The sequence below is a fragment of the Falco naumanni genome, chromosome 6 (assembly GCF_017639655.2).
Source record: "Falco naumanni isolate bFalNau1 chromosome 6, bFalNau1.pat, whole genome shotgun sequence".
NCBI classification, from domain to species: Eukaryota; Metazoa; Chordata; class Aves; order Falconiformes; family Falconidae; genus Falco; species Falco naumanni.
This window is the reverse complement of record NC_054059.1, coordinates 24,210,368-24,228,136: the sequence shown is the minus strand read 5'-3', so window position 1 is coordinate 24,228,136 and position 17,769 is coordinate 24,210,368. Positions and strand designations below refer to the sequence as shown.

The 17,769-nt window shown below is 38.5% G+C and overlaps 1 protein-coding gene across 1 annotated transcript in view; it reads right to left on the bottom strand.

The window, feature by feature from the left end:
* The window catches only part of SNTG2 (syntrophin gamma 2), a 266,527-nt gene that overhangs the window by 78,733 nt on the left and 170,025 nt on the right, over positions 1 to 17,769 (bottom strand). The window contains exon 9 of the mRNA XM_040598523.1: positions 5,562 to 5,689. Within this exon, the coding sequence (XP_040454457.1) occupies positions 5,562 to 5,689 (128 nt within the window). The remainder of the gene's footprint in view (positions 1 to 5,561; positions 5,690 to 17,769) is intronic.

Sequence of the window (17,769 nt, the reverse complement as noted above, 5' to 3'; positions counted from 1 at the left end):
CAGGAACAGCCCTCACTGTATAGATTACCTTACCTCTTACAGAGAAAAATTACATTGATGGATTGGTGAGAAGTTTAGAATGATAGAAGTAGCAGTGCTATATTACAAAAGCAAGTGAATAAAAGTTATTGAATTAATAAGTAATCAAAAAGACTAATCAGCACACTGCATAGAAATATTCTTTCAAATCCCAATCATATCAACAATATGAAATAAACTAATTATAAAGGTGATTTCAGTAATTAATACAATATTTCTCTCCCAGTGAGAAGAGGCATGATATCTACTACATTTCTTATCTTTCCTTTAAAATATTCTGGGGAATTTTTTTGGCTTGTAGGTAGTGGTGTTCCCCAAGAGTCGGTATTGCATCATCATGTTCAACTTATTCATCAATGACCTGGATGAAGGGACAGTGTCCCCTCAGCACGTTTGCTGGTGACACAGCACGGGGAGGAGTGGCTGAGACCCCAGCAGGCTGCGCTGCCATTCAGCGAGACCTGGGCAGGCTGGGGAGCTGGGCGGAGAGGGACCTCATGGAGTTCAGCAAAGGCAAGTGGAGGGTCCTGCCCCTGGGCAGGAATAACCCCCCGCACCAGTACAGGCTGGGGCTGGCCTGCTGGGAGGCAGCTCTGCGGGGAAGGGCCTGGGAGCTCTGGTGGGCAGCGAGGTGCCCATGGGCCAGCAGTGTGCCCTGGTGGCCAAGGCCAGTGGGACCCTGGGGTGCATCAGGAGGATCATGGCCAGCAGGTGGAGGGAGGTGATCCTGCCCCTCTGCTCTGCCCTGGTGAGGCTGCATCTGGGGTGCTGTGTCCAGTGCTGGGCTCCCCAGTTCAAGAGAGACTGAGAACTGCTGGAGAGTGCCCAGCGGAGGGCTGCAAGGATGATGAGGGGACTGGAGCATCTCCTTTATGAGGGAAGGCTGAGAGAGCTGGGCCTGTTTAGTCTGGAGATGGAGAGCAGATCTTACCAATGCCTACAGATACCTTAAGAGCAGGTGTCAAGGGGCTGGGCTCTCTTCAGTGGTGCCCAGTGACAGGACAAGGTGTGACAGGCAGAAACTGCAACACAAGAAGTTCCATCTGAATATGAGGAAGAACTTCTTTCCTTTGAGGGTGGCAGAGCCCTGGCACAGGCTGCCAAGAGGGGCTGTGGAGTCTCCTTCTCTGCACACATTCAAAACCTGCCTGGACGTGATCCTGTGCAACCTGCTGTGGGTGGACCTACTTTAGCAGGGGGTTGGGCTAGATGGTCTCCAGAAGTGCCTTCCAACCCTGACCATTCTGTGACTCTGTGATTTCATTTTGTGATACAGACAAACATACTCCACAGTCCCATCTGCAGTATTTTCATTCACCCCTCTTTATGTATAATGAAGGAAAAAAATCTACCCCATACTCTCTTGTTTCATGTACGGTGCTGACAGAATCTGAAATATATGAAAATAGACTCTTGTGTCATTAAGTCACCAGTCTTCAGACTTTCTGGGAAAAATAAAATGAAAATTCAAGTGAAAGGAAAAGTCAAGGGTAACTTCTTTCTCTTATAATGAAAAAAGAATAACAATCAAAGAGATACAGGTGTTCTTGGCCATCTCATGACACAAGAGCTAAAGGTTTGCCATTTTTTGCCAAAGTTACTAGAAAACTCAAATGAAGTACAGAGGAATTTAAACTGCATAGTTGGACCACAAAGGAAATAATATAGCCTAACTTGATTAGACTAGATTTGATCTAACCCACACTAAAAGTATACTACAGTCTGACAGACAACTCTAGCTATGTAACATGCTCCTAATTGAAAAATGGTAAAAAATATTAAACAAGATGCTGACATTGTCATACTCTCTATTTATCCTTTTTAAATACAGCCAACAAAAACATGACCTTCAGTAACGTATAAGAATCTGTTTAGCCTTATGACAGACAATCTTTTTCTTGTTCCTAAGGTTATCTGAAAGTTGGAACTTATTTACAGTCCCAGAAAAAGACTGCTGAAAACATGAAACAATCTTGAACATGAAGGAGAAGGAAAGTGAATGAGGTCAGAGGGGCCATCCAGACTGGCTGACAGCAGCTTACCACGTCAGAACAGCACAAGTAGTTGGACTTACAGATACTATATAAAGAATATAAAATACTATATATTAAAGAAATCACTCTGTGATTGATTTTAGTAACAGAAGTATGCTAAGTCTGCTGTAGCCAACTGCAAGAATTTCACAGGTGAAAAAAGATGGTTTTCCGTCAAGGAAAAGAAGGATTGAAGAAAGCATAGTGTGCATTACTTGTAAGTGGATCGACAGCAAAATAATACAGGCTTCAGCATCCTTTCACAAGCCATAAAATTTTGCATAGTTACAAGACAATGTCAAAAGCCAAAGGGATATAGATAATTTTGATGGAAAGAATGATATAGACCTCTCCAAATCTAATTCAGGTAGGAAGTAGAGGAAAAGACTTTTCATATAGCCCATCTAGCTGAAGAGAAGGCACACAGCTGTACATGTGGCACTACAGAAGATGCAATACTTCAATACTATACACTTAAAAAATAACCTGTCTGCTCTTTTGCCAGTGCACCTTCTCAGGGCCAATGGAGGTAACTTAAAAGATAAAATATAATGAAGCATTACAACAAAACAATGTTATGACGAACATAAGGCAGAAAAAAAGTTACAAGGATGACATACAGACTTATGGACTCATTTAATTCTGAAAAATCAGGCATGCTGTATAACAAGGTATGCAAATAGGCTCCAAGTAAATATTCTGAGAATGGCAAAATTAGCAAATTTGTCAGAAGAATCCATGATATATTTGGAGGAATTCTCATGAACATATTCAAATTACTTTAGACTGATGGCTGAAATGTGAAAGGGAGTGGAGATGTGTTGATACGGTTGAAAAGGAGGATTGTTATCTAGACTGATGGTACCATTTATACTTGGAATTGCTTGTACGTTTTATTTCATGCAAAGCAGATGCATGATTTCAGAGAGCAATTACTGAAGACAAATGTTGGAGTTTATGCTTATATGAACATGGGGAAATTTAAAGGAAAGGATACAAGTGGGATAGTAGTAAAAATATGTACATGTATTTCAGAAAAGGAGAGAATAGGATAAGAGCAGTCTGGTATCCCTCAGGCAAAAATAAACACCTTTAGCAAGAACATGGAAAACACCTCATCTGTGGTTAATCTCAAGGTGGCATTCCTCTAATGCTCATATAGATGTTCTTGTTGGTTTACTAAAATAAGCAAGGAGCATGTAGTAGAACTACAGTATCATGGGGTAGTGATAGGCTTTAATGGAATGCTTTCATCTTCCTTTAGAGTGTTACAACAGAAAGGAGAAAAAAACCCAACCAAACAAACAACAAAACACAAACCAACCAAAACCACCAGTAATAAAGGAGTGCTGTATATACTATATATACATATATATGTGGGAATGCCATGCATCACAGGAGAATATATCTGTCTAATATTGAAAATGAAAGCACTAAGCTCCTCAATCCTTACAAGAAAAATAGATCTGTGATGGGTTGATTCTGGGCTGGCAGCTAAGCATCCACACTCCCACTCACTCCCCAACCCCTGTCCAGCAGAGAGAAGAAGAAAACTCATGGGTTGAAATAAAGATAGTTTAATAGGCAAAGGGAAGAGGTAGAAATCCAACACACCAACCCACAACAAAACAAGTGATGCAAAGGCAACCACTCACCTTCTCTTGTAAGTAGAATGATTCCGAGTCAGTCTCCAAGTAATGGATAGCCCCCCCCAAACGCTCTCTTCTCATTTTTTATTGCTGAGCATGATGTTACATGGCATGGAATATCCCTTTGGTCAGTTCAGGTCAGCGGCCCAGGTTATGCCCCCTCCTAACTTCTCACCCGCCCCTGGCCTACTCCTTGAGTAGAAGCAGAGTAGGAAAAAGGAAAGCCATGATGGTGTGTTATTAATATTGTTCTAGTCACAAACCAAAACACAGCACTATATGGGCTGCTATGAAGAAAATTAACTCCATCTCAGCCAGACCCAGTACAACATCAGAAGGTGGTTTACTTCAAAGAAGTCTCAAAATGCACATGCTACTGTTTTGGGAACTGGAATCCCTTTGGATTGCTCCATCTAATGTCTACAGTGCACGAACAGGAGTGAAACTGCTTCAAACTATCATGGTGATAACTGAACTCAGAGGCCTAAATGTTCTATTTTCTTCCATTTTTAAATTTAAGAACATTGATGATAAGTTGCTGATGAGTTCATGACTAAATGTGCACACAGATTTGTTCACTTAATTCACAAAAGAACTTCTAAGCCTTGAATGGTTGGAGGCCTGTGATAGATTGGGAAGGGTTGGACCACATGAACTGGTCAGCTGAAGCAGGAAGGAAGTGGTGGAGGAAGTGATGAGAGACTAAATAAATGGAATTAAGAGTTTAAAGACTTTGGAAGAACCTAAAACCTTTCTGGACACCTGTGATGCTTTAACAAAGCCTGGGAGAGGAGTTGTTCAGTCATTTAGGAGACCAATTGTTGTAAGTTTAAGCAGCATAACTGTCCTACTAGAAAAATAAAATGTTTTTCAGGTCATTTTCAGAAAACAGGTAATAATCTGGTGTAGATCAAGAAAGGTATACACATGAATTTCTGGTACATCCTGGGAGCAGGTGACCTTTATAGTTGACTGTTCAAGAGAGATTCCAATTCTTTCATTAACAAGAATTAGAAGTAAATAAATATAGGGCAAAGAAAATGCAATAAAGAAAATGGAAAACACCAACAGTGAATGAAGTCCTGTTCTCATACATGTGGAGAACTGTGGACTACTTGGACCACAAGTACTGGAAAATTTGAGGCAGCTCTACCACATAGAATGGTTTGCAGAAGAAAGCTGATGCATGCTGTGACATGTTAAACTTTTCTCAAGTACGTTATTTATTGAAGCTTTATTAAACTTCACTTCTCCTTTCATCGTCCCTGAAGTACAGGAAAATCACCTCTGACATCCTATTCCATGGCTACTTTATAAACCATTACTTAGGTGTCTGAGATGGATAAAGATTTTACAATCAAAAATACAATATTTTGTACCACACGCTTTGCCAAAATCTCTTGTCAATATGAGTTTCTATATGACAATGATATGTAGCATAGTCATGATGATTGTACACTATGTTATCATTTGTAAAGAAAAAGGAAAGTTAATTGACAACATTAGAATTTGGGAATACGTAACTGTTCTATTAGGGATACGGAATGAAATGTAATACCTTAAAAATTAATTCAAGTAACACCCAGCTTAACTTCTGTTCTAGTTGCTGATACTAACGAATTCCCAAGATACAAAAGATTACAGAAAGGAGCTATATTTATTGTCCTTTTTTACTTTATCTTTGGTAATCACCATGCATGCCATTGATCTCAAGAGAAGATGGACCGCATAGTTTTTAATAAGAAGACTTTCATATCTCCAGTCGAAGAATTCTTATAAAGTCCAAAGCGTAATATTAGGTACAGCTAGCTAAAAGTCCTTCCCCTTTTAAATTACAAACCTTAATTTATCTGTTCCAGCTTTGTACCTCGAGATTCGAGCCATTGACAGAGGAACTGATAAGGTGTCTAGCCAGCGCTTCTCATATTTTGGTTCATTAGCTATGGGTGAAGAAGGTGATGATGGAGCCTGTGCAGAATAAATGAGAATCAGTAAGTACAGTTTATCAAACAACATAGAGAAAAAACCATGAATATGCATCTCTGGCTCTGCTTGTCTCAGAAATGAATAATCATAGCAATAAAACTATTCAAGAAACTCAAGTTTTAGTAAACAAATAAAAAGAAGCATTCATGTAGAAAGCTACCTATCTTGATATTAGGTTTGTGACTTAATTTCAGTATTAACATTACAAATATTTATATTTTTGTTAATATTTATAACTGACAACAGAAAGGAAATAATTTTCAGTCATAAATGTCCTGAATTTTATCTAAATGCAACATTAAATATATTTTTTATATTAATTTGGTGTCTGTAACTCTTCTATATGCCTCAAACAATCAGAGAAAAAGACACAAATAATACACTAATATAAGGACTACATTAGAGAACAGTGGTTTCTTATTTGTGCATTGTGAATTTTATTCATAATGTTATTTAATAGTAGATTTAAAATTCTGATGTCAGTGTTATTCCTATCCATATTCAGACTGATTCATTTTGAAATTTGATCCTTGAAGTTTTCCTTCAAATGCTGCTACTAGAAGGGTACGATTTTTGAAACAAGCTAAGCTGTAAAGGACGTCCAGATCCCCGAGTAGTGAAAAAATAAAAATTTGCAAGCTACTCATTTCATGTAACTATGGCATACAAAAGAAAATTACCTTACATCAAATGTGTGCAAATGAAAATCAAGTTAGAGGAATTAGCCCGGATATATAGCAATTGACAAAAGGGTCTACTTAAACCTAACCTAGAGCTTATATGCAGACTGTTCAGCCTGCTCATATAAGTAACATCTTACGTATTGCAACAAAAGAGCACATGAAGCGCATGAAAGTACCAAGAATGAAACATGCTAAGAAGAAAATATTTATGAAATTTTGAAAGTTGTCACAGAACCACTAGCACTAAAACATTCAAGAAACTGCAGAGAGGTGTACATCTTAGTAGATATACAATTGCAGAATATGCAGTTTGTTCCTTGTGAAACAATATCCAGAAGTTTACATCATTGTATCAGTGACTGGAAGTACAGAAGTATGCCCAAATTGTCAAAAAAAGATGGTAACTGGTTTTATTTCTAAATAACTTCAAAACAGTGATTATAGGCAAAACTCAATTAAATTAGAAACAGATCAGAAAATGCTGGAAGCTACTGTTCAGTATAGGAATTGATATTTATGAGCATGATTATGAGCTTTAAAAATGCTTATTAAATAAACAATAGAATGAGCTAAGAGTTTCTTAAAGAATGCATAAAAATGATAAATTGAAAAGTTCTTATTGGTATTTATATCTCTGCACTACCATGACAGCTGAGCATTTCACTCTTCTCTAGCAATACTACTTACAGAGAGGCAGCTGAGGATTCACAGGCATAGATATTTAGGTCAAAGTCATACATTTGTGATTGTCTTCAAACCAAAATTATTTGTCCCACATTGTACAGAGAACTTTGCAGTACATAACGGAGTTGAAAGTTGGTTATTTTTATACAAGCTGTAAATATGCACCAAGTAGTACTTGCAAAAGCAAATAAATCAGAATGACCCAACTTCAGCTCTGTATGCCCAGGTGTTTGTAAGCCATAATATTTACTCAAAATAAAGAGCATTCTGGGAATTGTTCTATTTCTTTTTCTTGCTCATAAGGATTTAGGATTAATATTCCACCCCCCCACCCCCACCCCCCCAAGCTCCTTCTTACAGTCAGCAAGGGCTGATCTTTCTATTTACTTGTTTAAATAAATCAAAATAGTGAGTTTCATATTCTAACAGGGCAACTGAGAGTTAGTGATTGAGGGACACTTTTCTAGCAAATGAAAAATTTGTAATGAAATTGCCAAGAGTTGGTAACACTAAAGAATCTTTTTAGACTGCAGTCTCTGTGGGGAAAGGAATTTCATTTAGAGTATTTGCAGTCCCTGGAACAATCCAGCTTTCATTTGATAGAGGTCTCCTGGTGTTGTTGCCATATGAATATTTCATAATGAAGTCCATAGACTAACTCTATTTCATAGAATTAGCCACAGAAGGCTAAGGTGTCTCCAAAGCTTAGTATGAATTTAATAGTATCATAGTGAAGAATCTGATGCATATTTTAGAATTCTGTGCAAATTAAAATAATTGACAGAACCATAGGCACTCTGGAGTTGAAAATTATCAACATAATCTAACCGTGCCTGTCTGCAAACTGAAATGTCTAAGAATAAAGCAGAAGGTAGCTTATTACAGTCAAACATAAATGCCTGAATATGATCACTGAATTTAAATAAAAGAATCAGAAAATAAAGGAATATAAAACTTCCTGTAGCACTTTTACCTATTGTTCCCATCTTCTAAACTTTCAAGATACAGAAAACATCCAGACCATTTAAATAAAAATGTATCTTCTTCTTTTGAACTATTAGCTGTACTTTTATCAGGCTGCTGAACAATATTCTGCAATATTCTACGCAATTTAAGAGCATTTGACAGCAAAAAAATTGAGTGGGTCACTCTTGCAATTTGATGTTTCCATTTGGTCCCTTACACTTCATTAAATGCTTTAATAGGATACTAATGTAAAGAAAAAGATACCTTCATGTAAGTAAAGATCAGGATTTTAGAAAACCTACATCACAGCTATTCCTCAGATTCATGAATTGAAGGGGAAAAAATGGAATCTATTAACCCCAAAGTTCTGTTACTACAGTATAGAAATATTTCTACCAAAATGCTAAAGTATTTACAACTGATGTAAACTCCTGAAGAAAATGTGACTTCTCCAAACAGTATCAAAGTTTTGATATTTGAAAAGCAGTAGAAACAGTAAATCCTGACACACACCACACACACACACACACACACAGAGTTCTGGACTACTTATATCTGCAAAAACCCTACTGCATTTGAATTTTAATGACCAAGAGCAGTGAAAGGATACAAAGGGGTCAACTGGTCCAAGTTTCAAATGTCTGTTTCTTACTAAGCCATATTCTACTAGCCAGTTTATGCTAGAGCATAAGGTTGGATTGACCACTCTTTATCTTTTTAAAGGCAAAAGAGGGCATACATATGGCCGTAAGACCACTGCATAGAAACAAAATACTATTGTAGGACCAGCAGCTCATTTTGTTCACTTTGCCTATAATCTATTAACACTTAATCTGAGACAGATCCTTTGACATATCCCCTTCAAAACACATGGATAAAAACAAACTGGGGAAGAAGCAAGTCAATAAAACTTTTGCAAACAGAAGTCATGCTTCACAAATCTTTTACAGCTGTCCAAAACTGTTAATTAATATGAGAGAAGCAATTGCTAAGGTGTACTTGGGTTTCCAAACCCCTTTTGTCCCTCACAAAAGGTTCTTAACTAATTTGCTGTGAAAGAAGGCAAATGCTCACACAAATTAATAATTAGCTAAAATACAGCAAACAAAACACAGCAGTTAAGAACCAGTTTTCCCTGTGGAGGGGCACTGTCAGTGGACTCGCACAGTTACACACGCTGCTCAGTATACTCATTAAAGATCTGGACAAGGTGCTGAACACCACACTGACCAAGTTTACTATGCACAAGTAATGAAGAACAACAAAAAGAAAACCAAACTGTAACCAGCTGCAGAAGAAGCTCATGATACTGAATGACTGAGAGACAAAAGGACTGCTAAAAATAGATAAATGCATAGTAACGCACATCAGGAAAGACAATATTAACTTCCTCCATACTGTAATGCAATATGAACAGGCGACCAACACTCAAAACCAAGATCTTGCTGTTGTGGGAAAAGCAGAAGTTGGAAAGAAAGTAATCCTTTTTATGCAAATAACAATTAAGTAAACAAAGATTCATTAGTCTGGAAAAGAAGCAGCTGAGGGAATTTATGACAAAGGTATGTAAACCAGTAAGTAACAGACAAAGGGATTAGGCAACAGTGGTTCACTTGCCTTTTTCATATAAGAAGCAGGGATATTGATTAGGAGTAAAAGACAGCAGAATAAAAACAACGAAAGAATATATTTCTCTATATAACAAACAGTGACTCAGGAAGCTGCTATGCCAGAAATCATTGGAGGTGCAGGAAATGTACCCTATAAATAACTGTACATATTTCCTCTGGTTTTGTATTCTCTTGAGGACATCTGCTGGGAACAGGTTATTTGGCTAGATGATCCTTTGGTCTGACAGGGTACTGAGCTGGCTGACCTTCAAGACTTCTGTCTACTAAACAGCTGCTGCTGCTCGTGTTGAAAACTCTTCACACTGTTTCACGAAAGCACTAAAAAATGTGGCTGTTTAGAGATCTCTGCAATTGTAGCTTTTATCCTCTGGTTCATTTCACACCTTTGGCTTTCTACTCAAACTGCCAGCAATGTTGCCAATTAATGCCAATTTGTTTGTAACACCTGTCCATTAAGAAATGGATTGAACACAAAAATCTCATTTTTGACACAACACTGAACAAGAATCCGGTTGTAATGACACATAATCACTGCCCACCTGGGACAGCTGTGTACTATTGACCTAGAGGAGGGTCTGATTCGGTATCCCATTAGCAATCATTGACCTATGAAGGACAATGCAGGCAAGTGCTTTGTTGCGTTTTTGAACAGCTATATAACTCATTATGGGGTAACCAGGAAGTCTCCCCAGAAGCAGAATGAGTCCAGAAAGTACTCCACTAAGTGGGAGACCTAATCAGACATGTCTCTATAATTAAATTTCCACTAATAACATACGAAGGAAGACAAAAGATCACAGCTGGCTGGGACTGTCAATTTTTCATCTTTTGGTGACAGAATTTGCAGAGCTTGGAAAACTGCTATTTTTCCTTACTTTTTTTTAAAAAAAACCTGTCATAGATTCTAAATATCTGTAAGAAAAATGTCTTCAGAAGGAAGTGTTTCTGAATCCTTCCTGGTAATTTAATTTGCAATTTCTGTAAGGGCCGCACCTTGAAAGCAGCCACAGTGATATTGTAGGTTGACATACTGCTCTTTTGTTAAACATAGGCTTCAGGCAGGTTGAAGCTGGGTTAATTCACTTTTGGAGTCAGAAATACTCAGGGCCGTATTACTCAGCACGATTAAGCTTGATTGCAAATATACCTTTAATCTCATATAACAAATACTATCTGGTTTTCAGAAAGGCAATTCTTGCAAACTCTTCATAGTGGTTGCACATGAAGGACTATATCTGGAGTGGCAATGTATCTATCACAAACGTTCTCGCACTACAATTAAGCAAAGAGGCAACAATAATTGGCACAGTTTATTCTTAGGAGACTAAATTAATTAGCAATAACAATTTCTTCCCTTCAAACAAGCTACTTTTCTTCTCTGCTACCACGATTCCTTGTTTTTGTCACCAGCATTGAGAAATAAAGAGAAGACAGGAGAACTTCGTATGAATATCTCAGCTTTTACCTGTAAATGTAACCAGTGTAAATGATTTCACAAAAGACTTGTGTTCTTACTTGATCTTCTATCAAAAGTCCTTAATTTTTGCATTTGTTTGGCAAATTCCATGTCTGAGGGTTGCAAAAGACTGGTAAGATACAAACTTAAATTTCAATGAATTAATTTTCATTTATATCATAGGAGCAGAGTCATTTATGTTGGAAAAGACCTTTGAGATCATCAGCAGCAACCGCTAACCAAGTACTGCCAGGTCTATCACTAAACCATGTCCCTAAGCATTGCATCTACACATTTTTTTAAACACCTCCAGGGATGGTGATTCTACCACCTCCCTGGCAGCAAATATGAATTAATATATTTAATTGTTATTTTCATTACATTGAAAGGTAAAACAATCTAAAAGGAAATAAAAGGTTTGAAAATATGACACCCATCATGTTTTCCAGAAAGAGGATCTTGGGGAACTAAAGGCCTGTCAGTCTGACCTTGTGCCGGGGAACGTTATGGAGGAGACCATCTTGAGTTCATGTGGCATGTACAGGACAATCAGGGGATCAGGCCTAGCCAGCATGGGTTCATGAAAGGCAGGTCCTGCTTGACTGACATGATCTCCTTCTATGACAATCTGACCCACTTAGTGGTCGAGGGAAAGGCTTAGGATGTTGTCTACCTAGATTTTAGTAAAGCCTGTGACACTGCTTCCCAAAGCATTTTCCTACAGACACTGGCTGCTTATGGCTTGGATGCATGTACTGTTTGCTGGGTAAAAACTGGCTGGATGGCTGAGACCAAAGAGTGGTGGTGAATGGAGTTACATCCAGTCGGAGGCCACACACAAGTGGTGCTCCCCAGGGCTCAGTATTGGGGCCAGTCCTCTCTAAAATTTTTATCAATGATCTGGACGAGGGGATCAAGTGCACCCTCAGTTACTCTGAAGGTGACACCAAGCTGGGGGAGAGTGTTGATCTGCTTGAGGGAAGGAAGGCTCTGAAGGGGGATCTGGACAGCCTGGAGTGATGGGCCGAGGCCAGTTGTATGAGGTTCAACATGGCTCAATGCCAGGTCCTGCACCTGGGTCACAATAACCCCTGGCAATGCTACAGGCTTGGGGAAGAGTGGCGGGAAAGTGCCTGGTGGGAAAGGGCCTGGGGGTGCTGGTTGACATCCAGCTGAACATGAGCCCACATGTGCACAGGTGACCAAGAAGGCCAACAGCATCCTGGCTTGTATCTGAAACTGTGTGACCAGCAAGACTAGGGCAGTGTTTGGCCCCTGTACTCAGCCATAGTGAGGCTGCATCTCAAATCCTGTGTTCAGCTTTGGGTCCCTCACTGAAAGACACATAGATGCGCTGGAGTACATCCAGAGAAGGGCAATGACGTTGGTGAAAGGTCTAGAGAACAGGTCTTATGGGAAGCAGTTGTGGGAACTGGGATTGTTTAGCTTGGAGAAAAGGAGGCTCAGGGGAGACATTACCGCTCGCTACAACTACCTGAAAGAAGCTTGTAGAAGGTGGGTATCGGTCTCTTCTCACAAGTAACAAGTGACAGAATCAGAGAAAATGGCCTCAAGTTACACCAGGGGAGGTTTAGATTGGACATAGGAAAAATTTCTTCCCTGAAAGGGTGGTCAAGCATTGGAACAGGCTGCCCAGGGAAGTGATTGATTCACCATCCCTGGAGGTATTTAAAAGATGGGTAGAGGTAGCACCTAGGGACATAGTTTAGTGGTGGACTTAGCAGTGTGATGTTAACATGAAGTTGGGCTCCAACAATCTTAAGGGTGTTTTTCAACCTAAATGATTCTATGATTCTACAAGTCTATGAAATAAGAATCAAGTGTGATACCCATTAGGAAAAAATACAATCTTTTACTGATCATTTGCAATTTTTCTTTTTTTTTTTTTTTTTTTTTGCTTTAGAGGATTTATTAAAGTGTATCGCTAAAGTCTTGAGCTTGTTCGGTAAACTGGTATTTCTACCAAGCACATGTCTATATATGTAAGAGGAATAACTAATTCTAGATTACTGTCTTTATTGACACTGGGTCACAAAGAGGTGATTACGATGATGCTGTTATTTATCTCTCGAGGTATTTTTTCTATGTCTGCTTTAGCAAACACCGATGAGAATTTCTGAGAAGAATATAAAGTATTTTTTTATAAAATATGTATGTGAAAATGCTAGCAACATTAATATATTTGATATTTATATACTGAAATATTTTCCTAGTAAAAAAACCTCTGAGGTTGAAACGATAGAATCATACAGTATCTCAAGTTGGAAGGACCCATAAGGATCATCAAGTCCAAATCCCTGTTCCTTGCAGGACCTACCTGAAACTAAATCATATGACTAAGAACACATGGTCCTTAAACTTTGAAATGCTAAAAAATGGCTTGGATAGCTTCATTTCCTTAAGCTATAACTGAAAGCATTGGACAATAATGTTTTAATGGAATTTGGTAAATTTAGATTAGTAAATATTAACTTTCTTGCATCTTTCTGGTGCAAACTGGAGTGCATCTTGTGAAAACTCCATTACTAAATATATTACAGCATACTCAAAAGAAAGCCCTCAGTATAATACATTTTTCAAAGTAGGCAGATTTGTCTTACAGTTATTCTGGAGGAAGACAGAGTTATGTAACTTCTTGCAACAGCACCAGCAACCATTCAGCTCACAGTGGACAATGGATTGGATGAGCTCTATAGTTTTCAGTCAGGTCTGTGACTGAAATACATGTATATATTGTTTGTGCATACCTTATATACATATATCTTTATATATATGTAGGAATAGTTTCAGCGGATCAATTAATTGATCTGATCAATGTATGGCTGAGCATTTGCTAACACTTATTTCAGGGGCAGACAGGAAACAGAGGCTATAGACTGATTGGAGAAGAAAACAAGACCACTACATTTAGCAGTAAAAGACTCTTACATTAACTTACTTTAATCATTGAACACAATTAACAAGTGTTCAGCTGGGAGTAGAGACATGAGTGAAACTCTTGTGGTGCCGAGCTAAAGAAACACATTATTGAGATCTCTACTGTAAATAGGAGTCAATTAGAGTGTTCGACTTGTCTCAGAACTCAGAGGGATTAAATGACAGTATCAAAACACCTGTGCATTCCTTTGATTCAGCATCAATTCAGGAGAGGGTCCGTGTTTATTTATTTTTAATGGAATTCTAAGATGCAGGTGCATGATTCTGTGATGGCTTTAAAAAGACAGCAATTATCTGGTAAAGTATGCATCACCAAATCATTTAATAGATAAAGGCAATAAGTATACAGGAAACAAGCTCTTCCAGACAAAGTAACAATTTGGACAAGTAATTTGATGTCTTTAAAATTCAGTGAAAGCAGCAACTTTTAATTATACAGCTCTATTCTACATTATTTTAATTGACAAGAGGTTGTTTAATTAAATGGAGGAAGGTGAAAAAGCATGTGAAACAAGGATACTACCCCTCCCTTTCTATCACAGAAAAGAAACACTGTTTTAATTCTAATGGTGCATCACATGCATGCTTTGGAAATTTAATGACTGCCCTTGAAGACATTTAATGCTCTTTAATTAATAGATGGTTTTGCAGACACTGAGCATCTACCTATATGTGGTATTTACATTGAGAGTCTGTATAGCAGTACATGTTAGGGACTTACAGTGCCTTATTCATTGCAGTAACTATACATTTAAATCAATGGGATTACTATTCTACAAGTGAGGAAAAAATTATAAACCTTTCAGTTATGTAAGTTTCTCTAGAAGTGATTTACAATAGAAATATTAATGAATATTTCATTACAGCTGTGCTGCTAGGTGCTATTACATTATTATTTTTTTAATGAACCAATAAGGTACAAGCCTGAGTAAGATATTTTTAGAGAATACATATGGACTATTTGACAGAATCTTGCACCTCTTTCTTTAATTTCTTTCCCTCGGGCTAGTATGTAATTGGTTCCTGAGTCACCTCAACAACCTTGCCTGCAATATCTTTCCAGATATATTCTTCCTTTGGGGGTAGGGAACAGGGGCCAGAGTAGTTTATATTAAATCTCAGCACAGAAAGCAGGAACTAATTATGACTCCTCAAACTATAACAACAGTCAGAAATCAAAACCCAACATTAAAGGTACTTAAGAAAAAGAACAGAACAAAATACAACGTTGAGATCATTATTGTGTTACACTATAAATGCAAGTGTACCCAAATGTCAGCTGTTACAGACAGCTTTTGGCTGCCTTTCACATCCCCAAATGGGACATGCTGCCCTTGGTCAGAAAAATTAGCTCAAGGTTAGGGAAATTCTTTGAACTCCACACAGTCTGCACACTCCCAAGGATAAATCTGAGGCTTGCCTTGCTTATATCACTAAACTAGGAGCTCCATGTACGTCTATTTGTTGCAGAAACTTGTGGAGTGACTCTGGATGCAACTTAGTGAGAGAACTTGCCTGTTTTACTAACATTTTTCACTATAAGCCATTTATAGAATGTATGTGAATTGCTGGAGTTTATCTATGCTGACATCGAATCTAGAAACAGGTCATCACTATATACCTGTTTCCATGCTGGTCATTACCAGAGCCTGGTATTTGGAACAGATATTGAATGCTAACTTGGGCCAACAGTAGATGCATCTTTCTAGTTAAAAAAAAAAAAAAAAAAAAAAAAAAAAAAAAAGCAGCTTGCTTTCACCTAACGCTTTGCCTTCACATTTAGTCTTCAGCCTCTTGAATTGCTACCACATGCATTTCCCTCTTATCAATGCCTTGTGGTATTTCCTGCTAAAACACTTGAAAGATGGCTGTTCTTTCTGCTCACCATGTTGGCAACGGGTAAGAAATGGTTATAATTTCCTTTATTTATACAACAGAGTTTAAAATTTCTAACTTCTCTTTATAATCTAGCTCTGACCTGAAATGGTCTATTCTGCACCTTTGTAGTCATAGGCACGTGAACAGATACAAAGAGAAAAAAGAATATTCTGTCCACAAATCAAATGCAAGTTTAATTCCTCCACAGATCTCCTCCTGCACTTCTCAATATCATAGGCCAAACTGAAGAGCATCATTCATTAATAAATAACATCACTTCCCAAAAGTCCTTTTTCTACCCATGCAAATGAAAGGTACTCAATACACTCAGTGCAACCTACAGAGCAATACAACTCTCCCTAAAGCAGATTCCTGGTGACTATTCAGATGAATTGCTCACTATAATCCATCAAGCAAAGGGACTCAAAATATTTTACTCACAAGTGTAATTAAAATAAAAGAGGAAATGCATAACAATAAAGAAAATGATCCAATTTCTGTCAGATGGGCTTTATCTCCTAAGCTATTATGTTTTTGCTGCTGCTGCTGCAAACTCAGACGAACAAATTCACAAGAACTTAAGAAACAATGCATTCACATGAAAGAGCTGTGTACTGGAAAAATATGTATAGTTAAAAAATATAAAAAATAACAGCAGGTTACTGTTTTCTATTTGGCTTCCCCTCCGCCTACACCTGTGTCACCTGCGGCGCCTGCTATTGCTCCATCCACTGCCTGGCACCCACCAGGACATGTGGTACAGGCAGGGCTGGGGAGGGAGGCACCCATTGGGACACCCAGTATGGGGGGGGCACCCAGCGGGTCACCCAGTACATGGACAAGGGGGGACACCCACCAGGGCACCCAGCATGGGGGCAGGGGGATGCACCTGGGGTGGGGAGGGGTGGGGGGCACCCAGCGGGACACCTGGTATGGGGGGGGCACCCAGTAGGATGCCCAGTATGGGGGTAGGGGATGCACCCACTGGGACACCCCGTATAGCAATTGGGGACCTCACTGGGACACCCAGTATGGGATGGGGGGATGCCCAGTACAGGGAATTGGGGGTGCACCTGGGGTGGGTGTGGGGGACACCCAGGGCAAGGATCGGGGCAGGGGGGCACCCACCAGGACACCTGGGTGTGTTCCATTGTAATCCTGCTGCATTGTTTTCTGAAGCCATAATCGTTTATCTGACATTTCTTGGTCTTTGCCTTTTCCAGTTAAAACAGACTTGGATTTAGGCCAGCCCCACTTAAAAAACTAAAGCCACCAAATTGAAACCACGTTCTTTGAAGGTGTGTGAATACCAGATCAGTTTTCAGTGTTCTAAGTGAATATTTTTTCAAATAGTATCAGATGTCATAAAGCAGGAAATATTGTTCAGTATTTATTTAGCAGCTAGTATAATTTGTATTTTCAATGCCATATTTCCTTTTACTAGTTTTTGTTGAGGCTCTCAGTTAAAAAAGTAGATTCTAAACCCATATTTGACTTAAACTTTTCTGGGAAATTAAATAAGTATTTAATTTCTGTGCAGAAGAAATGACCAACCTGATCCATCAGATGTTAAAACCTAAGAGAAATAAGTCCACAGAAAGGATTAGCAGTGACAGTGGGGATCAATACAACTAAAAGATAAGACTTTTAAAGATACCTTTTATGCACTTCATTAACGTCATAGCGAAAGTCCCAATCAACTCTGTTCAGAAGTAGGAAAACATAGCACTTTTGAACAGCTAAATCTAAATTAAACAATTTCAATACTCAGTATCAGAAGCTTTCCCTTAATAATTTGATAGTAGT